We start from the raw sequence: 21584 nt of genomic DNA, 5'->3' as shown, positions 1-21584 counted from the left end.
AGACACCTGACAAAGCTCAGGTGTGTCCAGCAGCTCCTGGACAGTGATTGCCACTGCCAGGACAAGGCACTGCTGGCTGCTGTCCATGGCATCTGTCAAGCACTGATTCAACCCTTCCATAAATCCCTCCAACCTTTCCCTGAATGGCTCTAAGGCAGCACACCAGAGAGGCCCAGACCAGCAGGGAGCACATTCATCCCAGAATAAATCAGATAAAGCACAACACAGGCTCAGCTCCCACAGCTCCAGAGGAGCTGAGCTCCAAAGGTGAGCAGCCAAGCAGGCTGTCACTAAAACCCAGGACGTGGCTAGAAAAAAGGAAGCATCTTACATCATTTCCTAGAAGTAGCTGAGATAAGGCACAAGACTCCTTCCTGTCTGCTCACACGGGGCACACCCTTGGAAATCAACATCCAAGGGATCCCTGCAAGCACAGCAGCCTGTGCAAGAACAGGAAGGGCTGCCTGGGGCTCCCAAGGACAGGAGGTGTGTTTGCCCCCCACTCCTTGTCCAAACACCTTTTCCTTTCAGACACTGCAGGGAGCAGATTCAGCCCAGTGCTGGCTCAGGCCCTGGGCAGGAATTCTTCCTTCCCAACCCACCCAGATCTTCTCCAACTCCCTCATCCTGCCTTGGTGAAGTGGGTGGTAGGTCATGATTGCCCCTGTTCCATGTCCCCCACCATCCCTGATGCTATCAGCAGGGATTGGGATCTGCTGACTGCTCTGCATAAAGCCCTGCTGCAGATGCCAATGCCAGCGTGCACTGCTGAGCTCCAGCATCCATATCCTGCTTTTTGTCCCTTGGATTCCCATGAGGGGCAGCAGCAGGGTTAAGAGCACACGGACACCCTGCAAGCACAGTGCTTCACAGCCAAAGCATCAACCTGGGAGATGCTGACAGCTTGGAAACCTCCTCCAGCACACACGTGGCCACGTGGAAATCCTTCACTCTGCCAACCTTTGCCCATTCCCTGAGAATGCTGGCACAAAAACAGGGATCGTGCAAGCAGGGAGCAAATTCCAGGAGTTATCAGAACACAACCAGACAATTCCACACATCTCACGTGTGGGAGAGTGGATGCCCACGGAATACCAAGAGTTGAACAAAAACTGCTTTGCCTCAGCCTGCTGCCTGTTGTCCTGGCCTCGGGAATTCTGTCAGGAGCTGAGAACCAGCATGGCCAGTCCTTCCTATTCAGGGCTTCTTTGCATACGTGGCACTTGCAGAATCCAGCCTTTGACAAACAACACTGAGGCTTTCAGGGAGCAGACAAGACAATGCAGCAGCGTCTTCCAGGGAAAATGAGAGCAGGCTTATGCTGCTGCCCACTCAAATTCATTCCAACACAGCTGAGCATTCACACAGTGCCCTGGGAAAACACAGCTCCGTGGGCACAGCTCCAGCTCCAAAGCTGCTCCCAGACAAGAACTACGTTCAAAACACCGGGGCTCCTTTCAAGCCCCCCCGATAAAATCAGCAGGATGCAGCAACCCTCCACTGTGAAAAGGAAAGAACTTTTCCACGCTGCAATGACTCTAAAAAAACACAGTGTGGAGGTTAAGAACTTGTCTAAATCCAGAGGAGTTTGTATAGAACAAATCTGCTTTCCCACCTGGAAAGCATGCTTAAAACGAGAGGAGCAGCATCCTCCAGATATCATGAGAACCAAAGGCACAAGAATACACCAAAGTGAAGTAACCAAACTAACATGCAGACAGTATTTTTCAAGTAATTTAAAGAATCTTGCATTCAAGGCCAATCCCAAATCTCTCTGGAGCCACCTTCCAGCTAAGCCATGAAAACACAAACACAGCTTGAAGTGTAACACAGTACCTTAAAAAAGCTTCCCAGGCTCTCCATGTGACGGGAGACTGCAGCGAAGCTTGGGATGGAATCTAAGACCAAAACACCCAGCCTGAAATCCAATACAACGTCTCAGTTGGGACCCACCCCTTCCCACAGTGGGGAATCCACGCCTCCCTGCTCTCAAAGTCACTCATACCCTCGGCAGGGATGACTTTGAGCACTACAATTCACCCTGCAGTCTCTCAAGTGGCTGCAGAAAGCATTCCTCCTGATTTTAATTGCCTCACACTCTCTCATTTAAAATCAGCTCATAAATACTGCCATATAAAGAGAATTAATATTATTTGGTCTTCATGAACAGGTCATTTTTCTGCACATTTTTCTGCTTTCTTCCTTACAACCCCATTTGCCCAATATTTTCAGACACCAGACACAAAAAATTAAGCAGAAGCAAAGCAAGGCCACTCAAACAGGACCAACCACAGGGCTGAACTCCCCCAGCTCCACTTGGCTGATCCCCCCTCCCTTCAAGGCACCACAAATGTCCACTTTGGAATTTAGAATTTCCAAATGACCTCTGGAATTAAACAAGCAAGCAGCTCAAATAGGACTAGATCAAGAAGTTCTGCCAAGCTCACATGTGGCTTTCAGCTCTCGAGATAACGATGCACTCTGGCTATCACAAAATGCCCAAGGTCCTGCTGGCTGCCAGTCCCCCCTTCTCAGAGGCACTGACGCCGTCACCCAGTGCTGGCACCACCCAGAGCTGCCACGCACAGCAGGACTGTCTACAACCAGCTCTTCTTCCTCTTCCCCCTTTTTGCTGATCCAAGGGCAGAAAAGCAGAAGAAATCTTGTTTCCATCATTCTTCACCTTCTCAAACCATGAGGACCAACAGGTAACCTCCAGCTCCTGAAGATCTTGATTTTTTTCCACACAAACCCATTCAAGACTCAAAGCAAGGAGACTGAGCACTTCAGCCACAATTCAGAGAAACGTGCATTGTCATTAGAAGATGGAAAACAAACAAGCAGAAGCCACGGATTAGATTTCACCAATCAATCTGGGCTCGTTTTGCTCGTGCTGGAGCCGGCAGATTTCCACATGCAAACATTTGGATGTGTGCCTGCATCCATGGCTGGGATGAAACTGAACCTCTGGGAAGTGAACCTTCTCCTGCAGTTCTATTTTTGAACTGAATGTTCTCGAGTGAACCACAACAAATGCCTCCTTCTCTCTTACAACAGCAGCATGGGAGCTTTCAGGAAGAGAAGAAAGTCACCAAGCACAGCGTCAGCACAACGCTCCTTGCTCTGCTGCGATAATAAATCCTGCATTTCCAATTTGGGCAGCATGGCAGGCAGGAGATAACCAATTCCTACCTGCAGGAACTTGGTGCCAAATTCACAAAAGCCTTTAAGATAAATCAAGCAGCACACAGCAAAGCCTTGTTATGTCAACAGCCTCATTAATCAAATATAACATGTCTGTTCTACACCACATGGCCAAGACTCATCTGTCTGGTGAATATTTGATATCCAGTCCCAGGAAAACCCTTGAAGAGTGAGCCATCACTGGGTTAGCAGCCTTGAAACCAGAAGAAATGCAAAAATGCAAATGCAAAAAGCCTCTTCTCAGAAATCAAGATACAAAAGTACCAGAATTTTGTATTAAAAAACATTATTGCTTTCACAAACATGGGAAGTTTCAGGCATTTGACCTCTGTTCCTTCCCAAGTAACCTCCCTGAAGTGACAAAAAAGGAGAGGTTGGTGCTCCTGCTGCAGGTTCAGCACCTGCAGAGGTGAAGGAAAGGCTCCTGGAGATGTGCCTGTCCCAGAACACCCTGGCCTGAGCACGGGGATAATTTGTTCCCAGCTCCATACCCAGGAACTCCAAAGGGATGAATCCTTTGATGATGAGAAGTGTAAACAGCAAACTGAGAAGGAAATTCAGGTTATGGACAGGATATGCTTGTCCCTACCTCAGTCTCTGCTCCCTCCTGGGCGGGTTGGTGAGGTGTGACAGGCAGCACGACTCTGAGCTTCACCCCCAGCAGAATGGCAGCTGGCACAGGCTGCCATGGCCCTGGCCCCCTCTGGAGATCCCCCAGCCAGCTCCACCTTCTCCAGCTCTGCCTGCTTTCTCTTTAAACCCAGCAGCAATGATTCACCTGAGAGGCTGTGGCACACACAGCACAGAGCCTGCACCAGTGACAGCTCCTGGGCCTCCCTGCTGGCCCAGCAATCCAAAGCACCCCCATGACAACACCTGCTGGGAAGGCAGTGACCGGAGGGTGACATGCTTCTGGACACCACAGCATGACCAAGGAATTCCAAGGGAAAAGCACTCAGCACGGATTTCTGCCAAAAGGACTGAATTCTGTTGCTTTTACATCTCTGAAGTTCTACCAGTGCCGGGGTGGGTAAAATGGGTTTGAAAAATCCCCCCCCAAAATGGCATCACAGAGCAGCCCCAGCAGAGAGGGGCTCTGCAGTGAGCACTTAACAACAGGAATATTAAAAGCAACCCCCCAAACTCTGTGTTGATCAGGAGAAGGAACCAGCACAACCTTCCACTGAGCTGTGGGGACAGAAGAGCCCCCGAGGGACACAAGCACATCATGAAAAATCTGCTCTGATGGGTCTGGCTGGCTTTGCCTGCGGGTCAGGACAGCACAGCAGTGCAGGCAGCTGAACACACTCCCCAGCTTATCTTGATGATGTTTGTGGTGTCAGAAACATCAAGGGCTGCAAAAATACCATTTCCTTTCTGCAGTCTGACTTTTCTGGCACCTCAAAAAAACAACTGTAATAGACTGAGGGTATAAACTGTACTTTGTTGCTGTACTTCTTGGCAGCCTGCTGCCAGCAGCGTCTCCAGAGACAAGATTCCTTGTGACACCAAGGTCACAGACATCATCAGTCTCGTGCTTTCTCTCCACTTTCTTATTTTCCTTTCTCTTCTCTGTCCTCAACCAAATGAGGAATTATATTACGTATCTCAAACTCTAAAGAGTCAGGGAAAAAAAAAAAAAAAAGAGGATTTTCCCCTGAAGAGGAAGAGAGGTGACTCAAACACTGACTCAAACACTGCCTCTGAACACTTCCTTCACTTCTGGGACTGCCAGTGACAAGTGAGATTACATCTCACCCAGGCTCTGCCTCCACACATACAACAATACAGAAATGCACAGCCCAGCCAGGAAACAGGACAGGGAGATGATCTCTTCCAGGGCAGCCCTAACACTATTAATCCCAGATCCACACTCTTTACCCACCTCTGCCACATCCTGTGCAGCCACAGTCAACTGGCACCATCAACCAGTCAAACACATCAAACTGCCATTTAAATAAATAAACAAACAGAGAAGCACAGAATCATTCACGTTAGAAAAGACATCTGAGATCATCAAGTCAACCTCTGACAAATCAGCACCTTGGTCAACCAGACCAGAGCACTGAGTGCCACATCCAGGAGTTTCTTGAACACCTCCAGGGATGGGGACTTCACCACCTTCCAAAATATCTAAAAGCAACCTAGTCTCTTTTCTGCCTTGGGACAGCTTCTTCCTCTTACAGTTCCTGATATCTCTAACAAAACACTGACCTTTGGAAGGCCACCTGCTCTCCGCAGTGTCCAGGAGTTGTTTCTTGGGGGATTGGAAAAAAATGTAAAGGAAGAAAAATATTTTTCTGAAGTATCCAAGGAATTCTTCTACAGCAGTTTCTTGCATTTAATCGCCTCTCAGGCAACAAATGCCACAGGCATCCAAAAGTGCCCTCCACCCCCTGCACTTGTGAGCAAGTCAGGAGAGTGGCAGAGGAAAGAGAGAAGCCCTGAGTCACTCCCAGCGCAGGCTGGGCTGTGGGTGGGAGAGCACAGCTCTCCTCCCCCCGGGAAGAGAGGGCTGTGTCGGTGGGAGTCCCTGGGCTGAGGGGAATGTCTCTGCTCTCCTGTCAGGGCATCCTTTCCAGCACGTCCGCTGCAATTCGGGTCACGCTCATCACCCGGGCACGCCTGCTCGGGGCTGGGCACGTTCATACAGAACCCAGCAGGGCTCTCTGGGCTCGGAGGGAGGGTAACAGCCTTGGAGAAAAACCCTCACTGAATTACGGACAAATCCCAGCAGAGACCACAGAATCACGGGGAAGGACCTCTGAGCCCATCGAGTCCAGCCTGTGACCAAACATCCCTTGTCACCCAGCAGGGCACGGAGCTCCACCGGCCCTGCCCTGAACACCCTCAGGGATGTGACCCCACCACCCCCTCCCTGCCCACTCCCGCACCCAATTCCGGGAGGAATTTCTTCCTAAAAAAGACGCTGTGCCCCGACCACAGGATCGAGCAGGGATTTTACACGAACAGAGGAAACCACGCGTCCAGCTCGCTGCCAGTGACAGGATAAAGTCCCCGCTCGGGACCGAGGCCGACAGAGCGGCGAGCAGGCCCGGGGCAGTTCCGAGCCGCGGTGCAGCCGAGCCGAGCCGAGCAGAGCCGGGCCGGGCCAGCCCCGCAGCCGGCGCGGTCCCGGCGGGGGGGGGCCGGCCAGGGCGGTGGCCGAGCGGGGCCGCGCCGTGACTGACACCGCCCGCAGCCAATGGGAAGCGGCGGCGCCGCGCCCGCAGCCAATAGCGCAGCCCGGGGGCGGGCCCTGCCCCGTTGTCAATTCCCAGCCAATCGCGGCGCGGAGCGAGGCCCGCAGCACCCTCGGCCCCCTCCCCGCCCGCCCCGCGCCCCCCGCCCGCCGCGCCGGGCCTGGCCCGCTGGGGCCACCGCGAGAATGCCCGGGCCGGCCCCGGCCCCGCCGCTCACCGGAGCGCATCCCCTGTCACAGCCGCCGCAGCGCGCGCCGCCGGGGCCGCCTCATCCGGGGACTGGGGGGCGGGGCCACCGCGTGATGCAAGAGCCGGCGGGGGCGCTGTCGTCACGCGGGGGCGGAGCTTGTTGGGGGGCGGGGCTTACTGGGGGCGGGGCCGGTGCTCGGTACCGGTCCCTGGTACCGGTCCCGCACAGCGGGGATACCCCTCCTCTCTCGCCCCATCCCGCCGGGCGCTCCCGGGGTGAGGTGGTCCTGTCTCCTCCCTTTCGGGAACCGTCCCCTGCCCGTCCTCCGCCGCTCTGTCCCCGGTGACCCCTGCCGGGGCGCACCCAGGCATGGGCACCACAAGCCATCCCTGCGGGTGCCTGGACAATCGATCCCTCGGGGTGCTTGGGCATCCATCCCTCGGGCCATGATCATCCATCCCTCCGGGCGAGCGCAGGACGGGGCAGGGGCAGCTCCGAGTCCTTTCTCCGCATCCTGCGCCCGCTGCCTCGCTCCCCGCACAGCTTCTCTGTCCATGGAGCAGGGAACTCTGTGAACAGAGGTTTTTGGAACTCCCACAGGGACCTCCGGTGGCCCTGAGCTGAGCTTAGGAGAGCTGACAGTCTCCTCGGCCGTCCCTGTCTATCGTGTCTTTGTCATTCCCTGTTTTGTGGTCACAGCGTGCCCCACCGACTGGGCTCCCCGCTGTCCCATCGCTGTCCCCGTGCCGGCCGTGTCCCCGCAGTCCCCGGGCTGCTCGGGTTCCTCTGCTCGGGTTCCTCTGCCCGGGTTCCTCTGCAGGGCTTTCCGGGCGGGCCGTGCCCTGCAGCCGCCCGCGGCTCCCTGGCACTGCCCCGATACTCGAGCTGCCTTTGCGTGTTTAATTTGCTGCCCTGTAATTAGCTGCCGGGCTGTCATTAGCGGCGGGCGGGGCAGTCGGGATGCCCTCGTGCTTCCCTTGCCGTGGGCCGCTGCTGCCGGCAGAGGACATGTCCCAAACCACATCTGGGACAGCCAGGACAGCCAGTGTCCTCCGTGGGCACGGTGCCACCATGGCCACCTCTGTCCCCGTAGCCATGTCCCATCTGTTTGGACATGGGTTATCCATGCTTTTCCTGCATTTCCTATGGATTATTGCAGACAGCCTGAGGATGAAGAGCACACACCTCTCCCCAGCCGGGTGTCCAGCCAGCCGTGGCTGTCCCCTGACACTGGCACGGGCCTTTCTGGGTCACCCTGTGTGACCTGGGTGTTGCACAAGGCCACAAATGCTGCTGAGCCACGTCAGAGCACCGTGCCAGGACGTGCAGCACAGCACGGCCCCGAGACACCTGAATTAGAGGCTGTGCCAGGAGGGGAAGCCGCAGCGTCCTGGGAGCAGTCATCCTTTGGTGACACACTGCCCTTGGAGCCGCCTCATCCCTCCTGGGAACAGAGCCTTGCTCCCAGTGCACCTTCCCCTGAGTTCTCTGTTCCCAGAGAATGATGCTGGTGCTGCCACAGCCTGGAACAATCCACCTACCTGTCCCCTTCTCCCTCCCACTGACCATCCCCTTGGCTTGCTGAACCCTCTCTGGAGGGTAGGGAGGGACATCGAGGTGCCTGTGCAGAACCTGGAGGGTATCTGGGAAAATATCTCCTTTCCCAGGAACCAGCCCTGAGCTGCTCCCAGTTGGGAAGAGCCAGAGCTGGTGGTGCTGAGCTCTGGGGCAGGCTGGGCACCCATCCCTGTGCTCTGTGGCAAGCTGGGCATCCAGCACTGCAGCCTGGAGCAGGCTGGGTGCCCAGCACTGCAGCCTGGAGCAGGCTGGGTGCCCAGCACTGCAGCCTGGAGCAGGCTGGGTGTCCAGCACTGCAGCCTGGAGCAGGCTGGGTGTCCAGCACTGCAGCCTGGAGCAGGCTGGGTGCCCAGCACTGCAGCCTGGAGCAGGCTGAGTGTCTGGTTTTCCCACTGCACTTCAGAAGCCATAAGAAAATGCCATGCACTGTTTGCATCGTGTATCCCACGGGGTCTTGGTGCAGCTTTTACCTCACTCTTCAGTGACAGAGCAGCTCCTCCGAGGGGACAGAAGTGTCCCTGCAAGGGTATGAGCCAAGCTGAGGTGTCATTGGGGAGCTGTGGGAGTGAGAGGGCTCTCTCTGCAGATCTGTCTGCACCTCTGGCTATTTGCCCGTGGGATGCAGGGGTCAGCCCTGCTCCACACCAGGAGGTTCGGGGTACCTCGCTCTGCTGGATAATGCTCCATGCTGGATGTGCGTGGATCTGCAGCCATTCTATAACCAGAACACAGATCCTGTCTTGAGAAATGAACTCTGTGAACGAGGGATTCTCCTTTATAGAAAAGCCCAGGCTGTGTCTATTCAATCCTAAATTAATTCCCACTGATCCACAGAGCAGCACACTCCTGGCTTCTTTTCTCTTCAGCGGGATCCTTTAAACCCCAACCTGTGCTCTTTGTGGTTTTTTTTCCCAGGACCAGGCACGGATGCCAGCAGCTCCCTCAAAGCCACCTTTCCGAGCGGGCTCTGTCCCACCGCTGGTGACAAAGGCTCGGCGCCGGCCGGGGCTGCGTTTCCCAGGGGTGCGGGGTGCCTGCCTGGTTAACAGCGGGTTTAAGTCAATGTTTGCTCTGAGGTCACCCCCGGCCGCCTCCCATTGTGTGCGGGGCTGTTCCCACGCGGCCGGGCGCTGCCGGCAGCACAAAGGAGCAGTCACTCAGCATTAGCGGCACAATGCGGCTCCTGCTGCACCCGCCGCGCCGGCTTCCCCACCAAAAACCCCTCTCGGGAAGGCCGGGGAGAGACTGGGATTCCAGCACAAGGGGGTCCCTCCCAGGGGTGGGGGAAGCCGGTGTGGGAATGAGCTGGGGGTGTCCCACAGTCCGTGTGTGCTGGGAGGATTTGCGGGCAGCGTGGCTTTGTCCTGGTGCAGGGAGACCCAAGGGGGACACAAATGGGGCAGAGGGTGGGTGTGGGGCCCTGGGGGATCAGTTATGGGTTGGGATCAGTCATGGATCCAGACGTGGGGCCCTTCGAGGTGCAGGTACACCTGGGAATTACCTTGGAGAGGCACTGGTGAAGGTTCGGGAGGGAGAAATGACCACTGGGACTGGTGTTTGGAGAAAAGCAGGGATTTCCTTGCTAATCTCTGTCTTGGACGGTTGTCCAAGACCACCGAATCCAAGCTGTGCCCAAGCCCCACCTTGTCACCAGCCCAGAGCACTGAGTGTTCCTTGGACACCTCCAGGGGCTGCTGATTCCACCGCTTCCCTGAGCACTCTGATCACCCGTTCAGTGTAGAAATTCTTCCTCATGTCCAGTGGGTTATCCTTCCCTTATTTTGACTGCAGGCAGCCAAAATGCAGAGCAGACCCACAGGACAGACCCCTCCTGCCTTCTGCCACTGGGGCTGGGCAGCTGCACTTTGTGCTGAGCATCCTCCTCTCAAGAACCCCCCTGGGGTTCTGCTTGGCAGCTGAGTGATCCTGGAGATGGTGGAGCAGCTCTGCCTGCAAACCCTCCACTCACAGCACCATGTTGTCAAATGACTGGAAAAATCATTAAATGAACCCAAATTGAATATTTGGTATTACTGAGACTTTTCTTTCTGTGCTGCTCCAGAGCTGCTGTAGAGTGAGAAGCTGACCTGCACGTGTTCCCATTAAAGGCAGCAACACCTCTGCAATCCCAGCCCTGCAGGAGCCAGGCTGGAAGGAAAAACCCCAACCATGGCACAACCGGGCAGCCTAAACCACAGGGAAGATCTCATTGGGTAAAAGGCTCCAAATCCCCAATTCCAGTAGGTTTTTTCTTGGAATTGTGGGATTTCTATGCCTTCCCTCCTGGAATAAGGCTCGAGGGTCTGGTGAGAAGACAGCCAGAAGGGATGGTGGGAGAGGGTCAGGCAACCGCCTCTGAGCAGGGGACACCGGGGACACAACATCCCTGGGGTGACAGGGCTCCTGGCAGGCTCACAGGGACAGTGCCAGGTTTACATCAGGCTGGTGTGACTCCCCAAAGGGGCTGGGTGAGCACCGGGACAGGGTGACAAGCAAGGGGACAATCTGGCTGGATTTGATGGTGGGGTTTGATGCTGTGTTCCTCCCGGGTCGGATTTGCTGCTTCCCATCCCGGCCCTGGGAAGGGGCTGCAGGGTTTGGGGCTGGGCAGGACCCCTATCGACGATTGAGAGAGAGACAGGGACTACTGATTCGCGATCAGAATCCGAATTTTACTGTGAGCTACATATGCTTATGTAGCATTTTCAGGAAGGCTAGTAATTTTTTACTACAATCATTTAGCTAAACATTACACAGACAAACTTTATATTTCTACTCAGTTAAATCTTCTTTCCCGTCAGCCAGACTTGATCCAATCTTCTTGTAATCTTCAGAGCTCTGTTTGCTCTTGCCAAGGCATCCTGGTGATCAATCTGCACGTGCTGATTCAATCCACAGCGCTCTCAGTCTGAGTTAGCACAGACCCCCAGCCCGAGCCCCGCGGGACTGTGCAGGGAGGGGGAGCTGCCAGCCCCAGCTGCCGCTGCTGAACTGTCCCTTCTTGTCCCCGAGCATCTGCCCGCGGCCCTCAGAGCCGCATTGTTTCCCCATTAGGCACACGGGATTCCCACTGCGGCCACTCCATCCCGCTGGGAATCGGCATCCCGAGGGATGGCATGGGATGATGGGATGGGATGGGATACAGGGATGGCATGGGATACAGGGATGGCATGGGATACAGGGATGGCATGGGATACAGGGATGGGATACAGGGATGGGATGGGATGGCCAGGGGAATGCATAGTGGGGGGACAGCCCTGGGCCAGGGGAGGGGGACACGGTGCCAGATCGTGCCACTGCCACATCCAGGGGGCTCACAGAACCGCTCAGCCTCTCCGGGGGCTGTGCTTGGGATGCCCCCAGACTCACTCGAGGCACCTCCGTGGTGATATCCCACATCTTTGGTGGGGGATAACTGGGGAAGGAGCCCCTGGAGACTGGAGATGCTCTCCCAGGCAGGGGGAGCCCCATGGAGCATGGGGCTGTGTGGCTCTGCACGGGCGGGATGGGAAAAATCCCCGATATTCGGTGTCAGAATTGGAATGAGGGTCATTCCCGAGGGGATTTGGTGGCAGCAGCAGGAGGCAGGGGCAGGCCAGGGCTCTGGCACCACACAGGTCCCTCTGCAGCTTCTGACTGAGCAGGGTTTGGGGTCACACCCAGCATTCACCCCACGGAATGGCAGGAGGACGAGCAGATCCCATCGATCCCGGTGGGGAAGGGGCAGCACCCAGCTGGTGCTCCTGGACTTGCCTTCAGTGCTCCCTGCACTGTTTTTCTGGTGCCAAAGCACATCGGAGAGCACCATCTCCTGGGCACCGAGGAAATAATCGAGAAGAAGCAGAACCAGGAGCTCTCGTTATGCATTTTGGGCTGCCTTGGCTAAAGTGGGATCCAGGTGGTTGGGCTCCATCCTGCCATGTGCCTGAGGAGCAGAATGGACATCCCCAGAAGGAAAAAACGCTGATTTTCCCACTCTAACTCAAGCAAAGCAAGTGTAGGGGAAGATTTGGATAAGCTTGTGCTCTTTTAAAAAAACTTGGATTCCCTTGAAGTTGTCCAACTTTTCCAGCTGTTTGAGTTTATTTTGACAGCATGGAAGTGAATATAACCCAGGGCCCAGGGCTCTTGGACCCTCCACCAGCACAGTGCAGCCCTAGAAAATGAATTTTGCTTCTTTCCCAGCTGGGAATATCTCCCTGGGCTGGGATCAAACACGGATTCACTCTTTCCTGCCTTCACCTCATTCCCAGCAATGCCAAGGACTCGCTGTGTTTGAGCTGGGGCTGGGAAGTGGGGGGAGAATGAGTTGAGCATAAACTCCTATAAAACCTCAGGTTTGCAGGTTGACCATGGCCAGGGAAAAAGCTGAGGGGGTTTGGGGGGACTGGGTGTGAGCAGGGAGGGATGGGGCAGGCACCAGGCACCCCCAGAGGGATGAGGAAAGGAGGTGTGATGGATCCAGGGTGGGAAGGAGAGAGAGGAGGGGCAGCCTCCCTTCCCCCCTGCAACCAGCCCTGCCCTGCCCTGGGACACTCTGGGACCACTGGTGATGCTTTAAGTTTTAAGTTTTTCTGTTCTGCTTGGGTGCGCAGCTTTTAGTTATATATAAGGGGTGCCTAGGATCTTTTCACAGCCTGGTGAAGACAAAACAGTCCTGTTCCAGCTGGGGACTCAGGACAATCTCTTCAAAATTCAGGCCCTAAGCATAAACAATGTGAAAAGAGGAGGGTGGGCAAGCAAGCAAGGAGGATGAAACTTCATGATTTGGAGCTATCAATTGGACAGTTGACTTCTGTATGCAAATGGATTAAAACCTATAAAAATGTGAGATCTCGTGCCCAAGCTCTGTTCTGCTTCCACCTCGGAGCCATCCAGGCAGGGCCACGACTGTGGCACTGGCACTGCCAGGGTGTGGCCTTTGATGGCCCCTCAATAAATACCCATTTTATTCCCCTTAACTCAGTCTAGCCTCTGTTCCAGCTCCTCTAGGCATCACTGGGCAGGGACACCAGCCCACCACAGCCACCCTTCCCTGGAGCACTCATGGCTCGGGGCGGGGAGAACATGGACACGGGCACGGGGAGCCCTCAGCAGCTTTTGGCAATCACTCATTTCCACCATGCCCAAGGCACAGACTTCACCCAGCCCACCCCTGCCACGCTGGGGGTTGTGCCTGCATGGCAAAGCTGCCGTCAAAATTCCAGCCAGGATTTTCTCCCCAGGATCCAGCTGACTGCAGGGACACTGAATTGTCCCTGGTTCATCATTCAGGATCTAGGGAATTACAGCGTGGATTTGACATGGAAATATTGAGACCTGTAGAGATTTTTTTTGCCTGGCAGCAGACTCAGACGTGGAGCAATCTTGAGGCTTTAAATGTGCTTTGAAAATAAACACTTTCACATAACTCATTGTCCCTCCTCCACACCCAGCCAGGGGAAAGTTTGGGTGCTGCTGTGGAACTCCAGGGCTGTCTCTGCATCCTCCTGTCCTTGCCAAAGGCTGCAAACCTCTTCCCTGATGCTGCTGGGGTTGCAGGGAAGGGACCTTGGCCACCCCAAGCCCTTCAGCAAGGGCTGTGTCCTCCTCTGGGTCAGAAATGTCCTTTGGTCACTGGCAGCCACTGACCTGAGCACAGTGAAAGTCTCATCTGTGAGACAGCAGCTGAGCCTGGAGCCACTTTCCTGCTTGGATCAAAGGATCCTAGAGCCCTGGTTTGAGGGGACTGAACCACTGGCCACGAGCTGGACTTGTTAAAACCAAGGGAAAGAAAATACAGGCAGGGTTCAGGGACTTGCTTTGCCCCTGAACTTGGTTTCTTATCCTTCAGGCACTGTCAGACTCAGCCTTGTCCCTCGGGAAATGTTCTGCTGCTGGAAGTGAGGCAAAGGCAGTGAGGAGAGCCAGGCCTGGGACAGAGTGAAACTGCTGACAGAGCCAGGGCTATGATATGCCCAAATCCCTTTGATTTTGGCGTGGTCCAAGCAGCAAAGGGAGGCAGACTCGTTTTTCCAGTGCCTATGTATAGAGCCATGAGCTCACAGTTTGTGACTGCAGAGAGCATTCAAAGTATGGCAAACAGGAATTCCCACCCCACTTCGTGCCAACAGGGAGCAAACTGGGGCTGGGGAGATGCTTGGCTGCCCCAAATCTGCTCTTGATGGCCCAGAGCATTCACTGGAGATCTGGGGGGGGTGCCAGCAGCCTGGCACCTCCAGCAGCTTCGAGAGGGAGCAGGGCATGGGGATATATGCCCCAGGAGGGAACAGGGGATGGGGATGGCTGTCCCAGGAGGGAATAGGAGATGGGGATGCGTGTCCCGGGAGAGAATAGGGGATAGGGATGTGTGTCCTAGGAGGGAACAGGGGATGGGGATGTGTGTTCTAGGAGGGAACAGGGGATGGGGATGCATGTCCTGGGAGGGAATAGGGGATGGGGATGGGGATGTGTGTCCAGGTGTCTCGGTTTGAAAGACAGGTATGGTCTAAGGAAAGGCAGGAGCCCCTTTTCCTGCGATGCAGAGTGCAATCCCCCTCCCTTTTAATTATTTTAGGTCCAATTCAGACACCTTCAGGCAGGAGATATGGGGATGAGAATAACAGTTCTTTACTGGTATTTAACAAAGCAGAAAAAACAACAACAGCTATAAAAATTGGCAACAGAAACAGTCTAGCTCCGCTCCAGTCCCTTCTGGCCGCAGGCCGTCTCCCTGTGCTGTTACCGGTGCTGTGGGCGCAGGGCAGGTCCCGCGCAGTTGAAGAGGGCTGGGTGATGGCGGCCGCGGCCCAGGGGAGAGAGAGGATGGGGAAAGTTACTCCCCCCTCACGGTGTCGGTCGTGGTGCTCAGCAGAGTGTCCGGAGGTAGTAGGGTGAGCTGGGAGAGCCGCGGAGCGATGTCCAAAGGCAGGGAGCGTGGATCTCAGCGCTGGGATGACAGGGGAAGATGCCAGAGCAGAGCCCAGGTGGTCTTCCCACTCCACGAGCCAAGCGAGAGATCGTCCCCCGCTCCAGACCCCCCTATCCCACCTTTCCTTTTCCGGTTCCCCCCCCCCTCCCCCTCCAGCCACCCCCCTACGAGAGAACATTATCTGTCGTTTTAAGGTGTAGCCACAATTAATTAGCATAACAATGGGAGAAATTCCACAGAAAGAAAAGCGAAGCATTCAACCCCCAACATTATCCACCCCTGAATTTCTCCCATACTAATATGCTATATCAAATTAAACTGTTACATTATATATACATACATGCAGTTAGAGACATAGGCACAGTACTATAGGTATTTCACCCTAAAACAAGGTCTCCTTGGGGTATGCATCTGGTCTCTCCATTCTTTTGCATCACCCACCAGGTGCAACCTGGTCCTTGAGCGAATACAACTCCATGGATGGGATTGTCTTTGCTGGAGGCAGGATTCACCCAAACAGTTTTTCCTAGCATACCTCTCATGTGTACCACTGGAACCTTATCTCCATCTGATATTCCCAAGGGCTCAGATTGGGCAGGGCCTGCTCGGTTAGTGGAACCTCGGGTGTTCACTAACCAGGTGGCCTTTGGTAGATTAATCTCCCAGTTCTTGAAAGTTCCCCCACCCAGTGCCTTCAAGGTGGTTTTAAGCAGGCCATTGCACCGTTCAACTTTCCCTGCAGCTGGTGCATGGTAGGGGATATGGTACACCCACTCAATGCCGTGTTCTCTAGCCCAGGTGTTTATAAGGCTGTTCTTGAAATGAGTCCCATTGTCTGACTCAATTCTCTCAGGGGTACCATGCCTCCAAAGAACTTGTTTTTCCAGGCCCAGGATGGTGTTCCGAGCAGTGGCATGAGGCACAGGGTAGGTCTCCAACCATCCAGTGGTGGCTTCCACCATGGTCAGTACATAGCGCTTGCCCTGGCGGGTTTGAGGCAGTGTGATGTAGTCAATCTGCCAGGCCTCTCCATACTTATATTTGGACCATCGCCCCCCATACCAGAGGGGCTTCACCCGCTTGGCTTGCTTGATGGCAGCGCATGTCTCACAGTCATGGATAACTTGAGAAATACTGTCCATGGTTAGATCCACCCCTCGGTCTCGTGCCCACTTATATGTGGCATCTCTGCCCTGATGACCTGAGGCATCATGGGCCCATCGAGCCAGGAACAACTCTCCCTTGTGCTGCCAGTCTAAATCTATCTGCGACACCTCTATCTGTGCAGCCTGATCTACCTGCTCATTGTGTCGGTGTTCCTCATTAGCCCGACTCTTGGGGACATGGGCATCTACGTGACGGACTTTCACAGGCAACTTCTCTACCCGGGTGGCAATGTCTTTCCATTCATTGGCAGCCCAGATTGGTTTTCCCCTACGTTGCCAGTTAGCCTTTTTCCACCTTTCCAGCCATCCCCACAGAGCATTGGCTACCATCCATGAATCAGTGTAAAGGTAGAGTTTTGGCCACTTCTCTCTTTCAGCAATGTCCAGGGCCAGCTGAACAGCTTTGAGTTCAGCAAGTTGACTCGATCCACCTTCTCCTTCGGTAGCTTGTGCAACCTGTCGTGTGGGGCTCCATACGGCTGCTTTCCACTTCCGGTTCATCCCCACGATGCGGCAGGAACCATCAGTGAAAAGAGCATAGCATGTTTCATCTGCTGGCAGTTGGTTATACGGTGGGGCTTCTTCGGCCCGGGTCACCTGTTCCTGTTCCTCTTCGTCGGCAAGGCCAAAGTCTTCCCCTTCTGGCCAGTTGGTAATAATCTCCAAAATCCCAGGGCGATTCGGGTTTCCAATACGGGCACGTTGTGTGATGAGGGCAATCCATTTACTCCATGTGGCGTCAGTGGCATGGTGGGTTGAGGGAACCTTTCCTTTAAACATCCAGCTCAGCACTGGCAGTCGGGGTGCCAGGAGGAGTTGTGTTTCTGTGCCAACCACCTCTGAGGCTGCTTGGACCCCTTCATAGGCGGCCAAGATCTCCCTCTCTGTCGGAGTGTAGTTGGCCTCGGACCCTCTGTAGCTTCGGCTCCAGAACCCCAGTGGTCGGCCTCGCGTCTCACCAGGCACCTTCTGCCAAAGGCTCCAGGACAGACCATGGTTCCCGGCTGCAGAGTAGAGCACGTTCTTCACATCTGGTCCCGTCCTGACTGGGCCAAGGGCTACAGCATGAGCAATTTCCTGCTTGATCTGGGCAAAGGCTTGCTGCTGCTCAGGGCCCCAGTGGAAATCATTCTTCTTGCGGGTGACCAGGTAAAGAGGGCTCACAATCTGGCTGTACTCAGGAATGTGCATTCTCCAAAAGCCTATGGCACCTAGGAAGGCTTGTGTTTCCTTCTTGCTGGTTGGTGGAGACATTGCAGTGATCTTATTGATGACCTCACTGGGGATCTGGCGCCGTCCATCTTGCCACTTTACTCCCAGGAACTGGATCTCTTGGGCAGGCCCTTTGACTTTGCTCTTTTTAATGGCGAAGCCGGCTCCCAGCAGAATCTCAATGATCTTTTCTCCTTTCTGAAATACTTCCATTGCCGTATCCCCCCACACAATGATGTCATCAATGTACTGCAGATGTTCTGGAGCTCCACCCTTCTCCAGTGTAGCCTGGATCAGCCCATGACAGATGGTGGGGCTGTGTTTCCACCTCTGGGGCAGTCGGTTCCACATGTATTGCACACCCCTCCAGGTGAAAGCGAACTGAGGCCTGCACTCTGCTGCCAGAGGAATGGAGAAGAATGCATTGGCGATGTCAATGGTGGCGTACCACTTTGCTGCCTTGGACTCCAGCTCGTACTGCAGTTCCAGCATGTCCGGCACGGCAGCGCTCAGAGGTGGAGTCACCTCATTCAGTGCACGATAGTCCACTGTCAATCTCCATTCTCCTTCTGATTTACGCACAGGCCAGATGGGGCTGTTGAAGGGTGAGTGGGTTTTGCTGACCACCCCTTGGCTCTCCAGCTCACGGATCATCTTGTGGATGGGGATCACGGCATCTCGATTTGTCCCGTACTGCCGGCGGTGCACTGTTGAGGTAGCAATTGGCACCTGTTGCTCTTTCACCCTGAGGAGTCCCACTGCAGATGGGTTTTCTGATAGCCCAGGCAGGGTGTTCAACTGCTTAATGCCCTCTGCTGCCACAGCAGCTATTCCAAAAGCCCACCTGAGTCCCTTTGGGTCTTTGTAATAGCCATTCCTGAGGAAGTCTATGCCTAGGATACATGGTGCCTCTGGGCCAGTCACAATTGGATGTTTCTGCCACTCTTTCCCAGTCAGGCTCACCTCAGCCTCCAGCAGAGTCAATTCCTGAGATCCCCCTGTAACCCCAGCAATTGAAACAGGTTCCTTTCCGACATGTCCCGATGGTATTAATGTACATTGTGAACCAGTGTCAACCAATGCTCTGTGTTCCTGTGGCTCTGATGTGCCAGGCCATCGGATCCACACCGTCCAAAAGATCCGGTTTTCCCGTGCCTCTCCCTGGCTAGAGGCAGGGCCCCTCTAGCCCTGGTTATTATTTCTCTCCTGGGCATACATACTGGAGGTTCCTTCAAGGGGATCTGACAGATCATCCTCCCTTCTGTAATACCCTGCACCTCCATGGGAGGCTGAGGCTACCCTCACTTTAGTGGAGTTCCCTCTGTTGGTGTTCCCCTCCCTGATTTGGCGCACCCGTGCTGCCAGGACGGAAGTGGGTTTCCCATCCCACCTTCTCATGTCTTCCCCGTGGTCACGTAGAAAAAACCACAGGTCAGCACGTGGGGTGTACCCTCTCTCCCTAGCTGGGGGGCGTTGGGCTCTACTTTTGGGGTCCATGACTCTCACTGGTGCTGCACTGATCTTCCTCACCTCTTCCCTTATCTCCTTCATCTCCTCCTTAAACTCCTCTCTGAGGTCCTTAGCCACAGCAGAGACATGAGCCTGCACTGGGCCAGCCATCATACTCTGATAATTCCTGAGCCTGTTGGCAACAGAACCCACTGTCACTTGGTTGGTATCAGCATCAATCATTGCAATAAAGGGGGTATATTGAGATGGGCCCAGGTTTGCCAGATTCCACAACATCTGCCCTGTGCACCTGACCTTGTCAGGGTCATTGTCATGCTGTCCATCCCTCCCAAAGAGCACCTCCAGTACTGCCACTTCTCTCAGCTTTTGGATCCCTTCCTCAAGGGTATTCCAACGTGTTCTCTGGTGGTACTCCTGCATTCTTTCCCTGTGGACAAATCTCTCTCTCACACTCATTAAAAGTCGCTCCCAGAGGGAAAGGAGACCTGTCTCCCTTACAAATACCTGGTCCACACCTGAGTCCTGGGTCAAGGCTCCCAAATTCCTTGCCTCAGTACCATCCAGTTGCACACCTGTACCCATAAGGTCCCAGACCCGCAGTAACCAGGTTGTAAAAGCCTCACGGCCCCGCCGTACAATGTCTTTTCGCAGGTTACGGAGACTCTCGTATGACAGGGACTCGGTGATGATCTCAACTTCTGGCTCCCCTGCTGGTTGTGAGGGGCCCCCTTCCTGACCCTTATTATCTAGGTGCCTTGTTTTCATCTTAGACTTCCTAGTTTCCACAGGGGCAACTGCTGCTGGCTGTGAGTGCCCTTGCAGTTCAGCTGGAACCTGGACAGATGTAACATCTGTGGGTCCCACTGCTGCACCACCAGAGTCTCCCTCTTTAAGGCAGGGGGAGGGTTTCTCACCAGCTGGGGAGAGGTACTCCTTCAGCATCTGGCCCATCTCACGTATCTCCTTTGCTAGCACCCCCACCCATTCTGGGTGGTTCCTTTCCGAGGTGGGCTGTGGAGCAGGGTCAAACTCTGGGGTAATATCCCTAGTCTCTGGGATAGGATCAGGCTCTGGGGTAACCTCCCTAGTCTCTGGGACAAGATCAGGCTCTGGGGTAACCTCCCTAGTCTCTGGGACAGGATCAGGCTCTGGGGTAACATCACTATTTCCTCGGGTAGGTATCAGGGTTGTTATCCAAGTCAATCTCCCCTTATCTCTGAATGTTAGATAGAACAGGTTTAACAGGGATATAAGCAACACTAGCCACAATATAATGTCATTAGCATTTAAAGTGGATTGGAACCCCTTGAAGACTGGTGGGGTGAACTTCAAAAACCCTGTGATGGGTTGAGAAAAAATTTCACCTGCTGCCACTTCCTCACAGTAAGTACCATTATTGAAGTAGCCCCAGAAACACACACTTAGAGTGTGATAGCTCTGAATCCATGTGGCCATCTTCCAGAGAAAATTAAAAATCCATGAATTTCTCAACTGATCAACCCACATAATAAACTGGATAATAGCCACAGTAACTTTGGTTATGAAACTCATGTTTAAAAAAGGGCTTGCAAATGGGAGAGATATAGCAGTGACCACATGGAGGCCAATCCAGGGTAAGCTGGACAGCATGGTGAAACCTACCACAAGCTTGGGTAATTTAAGAACTGTTATCCCCTTTTCTACCCCTCTCTCAATGCCCTCAGGCAATGCCCCACGTTCCGGGCGCCAAAATCTGTCTCGGTTTGAAAGACAGGTATGGTCTAAGGAAAGGCAGGAGCCCCTTTTCCTGCGATGCAGAGTGCAATCCCCCTCCCTTTTAATTATTTTAGGTCCAATTCAGACACCTTCAGGCAGGAGATATGGGGATGAGAATAACAGTTCTTTACTGGTATTTAACAAAGCAGAAAAAACAACAACAGCTATAAAAATTGGCAACAGAAACAGTCTAGCTCCGCTCCAGTCCCTTCTGGCCGCAGGCCGTCTCCCTGTGCTGTTACCGGTGCTGTGGGGGCAGGGCAGGTCCCGCGCAGTTGAAGAGGGCTGGGTGATGGCGGCCGCGGCCCAGGGGAGAGAGAGGATGGGGAAAGTGACTCCCCCCTCACGGTGTCGGTCGTGGTGCTCAGCAGAGTGTCCAGAGGTAGTAGGGTGAGCTGGGAGAGCCGCGGAGCGATGTCCAAAGGCAGGGAGCGTGGATCTCAGCGCTGGGATGACAGGGGAAGATGCCAGAGCAGAGCCCAGGTGGTCTTCCCACTCCACGAGCCAAGCGAGAGATCGTCCCCCGCTCCAGACCCCCCTATCCCACCTTTCCTTTTCCGGTTCCCCCCCCCCTCCCCCTCCAGCCACCCCCCTACGAGAGAACATTATCTGTCGTTTTAAGGTGTAGCCACAATTAATTAGCATAACAATGGGAGAAATTCCACAGAAAGAAAAAGCGAAGCATTCAACCCCCAACACCAGGAAAGGAATAGGGGATGGGGATGTGTATCCCAGGAAGGTATAGGGGATGGGGATATGTGTCCCATCCGGGAATAGGGGATGGGGATGGGGATATGTGTCCAGGAAAGGAATAGGGGATGGGGATGTGTGTCCCAGGAGGGAAGGTGCAACCCCAGCCCTGGCACAACCTCCCTGAAGGATTTCACCTTCATTTT

General features: G+C 54.5%; 1 protein-coding gene across 6 annotated transcripts in view; it reads right to left on the bottom strand.

The window, feature by feature from the left end:
- The window catches only part of NDEL1 (nudE neurodevelopment protein 1 like 1), a 36270-nt gene extending 29550 nt beyond the window's left edge, over positions 1-6720 (bottom strand). For 3 of the 6 annotated variants that reach the window (XM_088176466.1, XM_014886843.2, XM_014886848.2), the window contains exon 1: positions 1837-1902. In XM_088176466.1, the coding sequence (XP_088032592.1) occupies positions 1837-1863 (27 nt within the window). In that variant the 5' untranslated portion in view covers positions 1864-1902. Of the gene's footprint in view, positions 1-1836; positions 1903-5418; positions 5638-6624 lie in introns of those variants that run through there. The other 3 variants (XM_088176467.1, XM_014886844.2, XM_014886845.2) reach the window with 2 other exon arrangements.
- Positions 6721-21584: the final 14864 nt, after the last annotated feature.

Source organism: Sturnus vulgaris, chromosome 20 (genome assembly GCF_052056855.1).
Source record: "Sturnus vulgaris isolate bStuVul1 chromosome 20, bStuVul1.hap1, whole genome shotgun sequence".
Classification (NCBI taxonomy): Eukaryota; Metazoa; Chordata; class Aves; order Passeriformes; family Sturnidae; genus Sturnus; species Sturnus vulgaris.
Note: the sequence above shows the minus strand (reverse complement) of the source record. Positions and strands in the feature narration are given on the sequence as shown.